This window comes from Parathielavia appendiculata (assembly GCF_033297405.1).
Source record: "Parathielavia appendiculata strain CBS 731.68 unplaced genomic scaffold N657scaffold_51, whole genome shotgun sequence".
NCBI lineage: Eukaryota > Fungi > Ascomycota > Sordariomycetes > Sordariales > Chaetomiaceae > Parathielavia > Parathielavia appendiculata.
In genome coordinates, this window is record NW_026944270.1 from 1 (window position 1) to 2,888 (window position 2,888).

Here is a 2,888-nt window from a genome sequence, read left to right on the forward strand (position 1 = left end):
CTTCTCGACGTAATGGCCGCATCCTCCAGCGATTGCATCGCTTCACGGACTTTCGCACTCGGTTTTAGGGCGCGGCTCGGTCGTTTCGGTGACGGTGGGCGGTCGGCCACCTCGATCACTGCCTCAGGTTGCGCCGCCGCCGCCATCTCGCGCTCCCTTGGCAGGGCGGCTCACCTTCCGAAAAAACCGATTTTCTGTTGGATTGAGCTGACAAGTACCGCGGTCAAAAAGGGCAGATAAAAAGAAGTTCCTCTCGGTTCCCCCAGTGGTGATGCCAAACAGTAGCTCCTGCCACGTGCCTGCTTCGACATGCCTTAGTAAGCAAGGCCAGTCAGTACCGCACGGTACATCCGCGTGGGACAGGCACGGTGTAAGCGCCAAGAGGGCCAAAGAGGCGCACCCTGACAAGAAACGAAGGAATAAAATGCGGAAGCCGATTTCGCTAGTGACTGTAACAACACACTGCACGGTGGACATGACCAGGGTGCCAGAGGAACACATCGGAGAGGCTACACCAGTGGCCCTTCGCAAACTCATCGAGAACGAAATGCGAGCGCCTGGCGATCAACCCAAGTGGCGTTGTGTTGCCGTCACTAGAGACCGAGGAAACAACAACCGTATCAGGATCCTCGGCAGGAACGAAGACGAAGTCAAGAAGATCAAGGACATCATTGAAGCGAAGAAGACGCCGGATACAAGAGTCCTTCGGGACCAGCTGTACCCAGTCAAAGTGGACAACGTCAACCGCACGGCCGTCATCGACCACGAAGGCAGGGTCCTTCCTGGAGCTACTGAAGCCCTGAGCCAGGAAAACGAGGTGCAGATTGCGAAGATGGCCTGGCTGAGCAGAAAAGACGCCGCAAAAGCGTATGGATCCATGGTGGTTTATGTCACCAAAGCCGGAGACGCTAGGAGGCTCCTGTTGAACTGAACTGGCTCCTTGGCACCTGGATTCAGGTGCTGGGCACTGTTGCCCAATGCAGTAAGCGTGGAAGACTCGTCACCCACCCAAAAGCAGGGTCTGGCGAGGGTCCCGAAGCCCTCGGTTCTTCAAGCAACACACACATATGACGCATAATTCAGACAGTCAATTCAAGCTTCATCTTGTGCCTCAATTGATGCAGTGTCACCTGGTTGGTCTATGCCTATTCGAGCCTGTAACTGTTGCTGTCCAACAGCTCCTCAACGACGGCTTCTTCTACGCCGGAGGTGAATCAGGATACACTGGAATATTCGAACGTCGGATGAGACCAGAGCAATGCTACAACTGCCAGCAGATCGGCCACAAAGCATTCCAGTGCAAAAACGCTCACGTGTGCGCCAGGTGTGCCAAGGTGGGCCACCACCACAGTGGCTGCAGCGAAGTGGTGACCAAGTGCGTCCTGTGCAGCGGCCCGCATGAATCGTTCAGCAGGAACTGCCAGAGGCTCTACCCATCTCGTCATGAGTAGAACGCTCCGCCTGATTCAACTTAATGTGCGAAAGCAGGGTGTGGTACACGACAGCTTGATGAACGACAAGGACATTGAGGACGCAACAGTGTTGGCCATCCAGGAGCCTCAAGCACGAAGGATTAAGGGCCGACTCTTGACTACCCCTATGGGACACCACAAGTGGATCAAGATGGTTCCCTCAACTTGGAGAGAAGGCAGATGGGCAATACGAAGTATGCTTTGGGTGAACAGGGATGTGGAAGCGGAACAGGTACCTATAGGATCCCCGGACATGACTGTAACGGTCTCAGGTAGTATATTGCAACTAGCTGATGACGACTCTACGAGTACACTGAACTTGGAGAAGAAAAGGAGAGACGACAGACTCTGGTAGCTCGCAAGCATACTTATCCTCGTCGGCGCGCTGGTCTGAGCGCGTTGCTAGAAGGTTCGGTGTGCTGTGGGGCGAGTGGGAATAGCCTCATCAGGGGTCTTGGTATTTGCCGAGAGTCGCCGAGGCTCGCACCGGGCCCAGCCCGTTACACAACGCAGTTATCTTCCCAGACCTACTATGGTCCTGTGACACCGAGGCTCGCACCGGGCCCAGCCCGTTACAATGACAGCAGCCATCCTGAGGCTCCCTGATCGGCGGGTCTTGGTGGTGTCCGTTTATGTACCAAAGCAGGATCCTCAGGCGCTAGGAAGCGTTTGCAACAATTTACGCAACATAATCACAGATACAAGACGACACGCGGGTACGACGGTGGACGTGGTGATCGCCGGGGATTTCAATCGGCACGACCAGCTGTGGGGAGGAGAAGATGTATCTTTGGAAAGGCAGGGGGAGGCGGATTGAAATATCGACCTAATGAACGAGTTCACCCTTCGCAGTCTGCTTCGGCGAGGCACGAAGACATGGCACGGTGGGGATTACGACACGACTATCGATCTAGTCCTGGCTTCTACGGAGCTAGCGGACACAACAGTCAAGTGTGCGATCCACAGGACAGAGCACGGATCGATAACCGCGCGATTGAGACGATCTTTGACACCTTGGTCCCGGTACCAAATCAACGGGACCGACTTCTCCTCAAGAATGCACCTTGGAAGAAAATAAACACCAGGATTGCAGGGGTACTGGACGCCACCCCGTCTGGGGGCACCGTACAGCAGCAGACCCATCGACTGATGTCGGCGGTCCTAGAGGCGGTCCAAACCTTGACACCGAAGGCAAGACCATCGCCATATGCCAAGAGGTGGTGGACAACCGACCTCACACAATTACGCCATATTTACACATACTGGAGAAACCGCGCCCGGACCGAACGACGAACGGGGCGAGTCTTGGTGGACTTGGAGGAAACGGCAAAAGGGGCGGCAAAGCAGCATCACGACGTTATTCGGCAACAAAAGAATTGGGTACTCGGCGATCAGACCCTCCCAGTAGCGGCGCTT

At 55.3% G+C, this 2,888-nt stretch overlaps 1 protein-coding gene across 1 annotated transcript; it reads left to right on the plus strand.

Moving 5' to 3' along the window:
- Positions 1–424: 424 nt before the first annotated feature.
- On the plus strand, positions 425–1,451 carry N657DRAFT_583874 (uncharacterized protein; the record flags this gene model as incomplete). Its single annotated transcript, XM_062789707.1, has 3 exons — positions 425–921; position 1,125; positions 1,179–1,451. The coding sequence occupies 3 exons, from the start codon at positions 425–427 to the stop codon at positions 1,449–1,451; spliced, it is 771 nt and encodes a 256-aa protein (XP_062642060.1).
- Between the last annotated feature and the right edge of the window lie 1,437 nt (positions 1,452–2,888).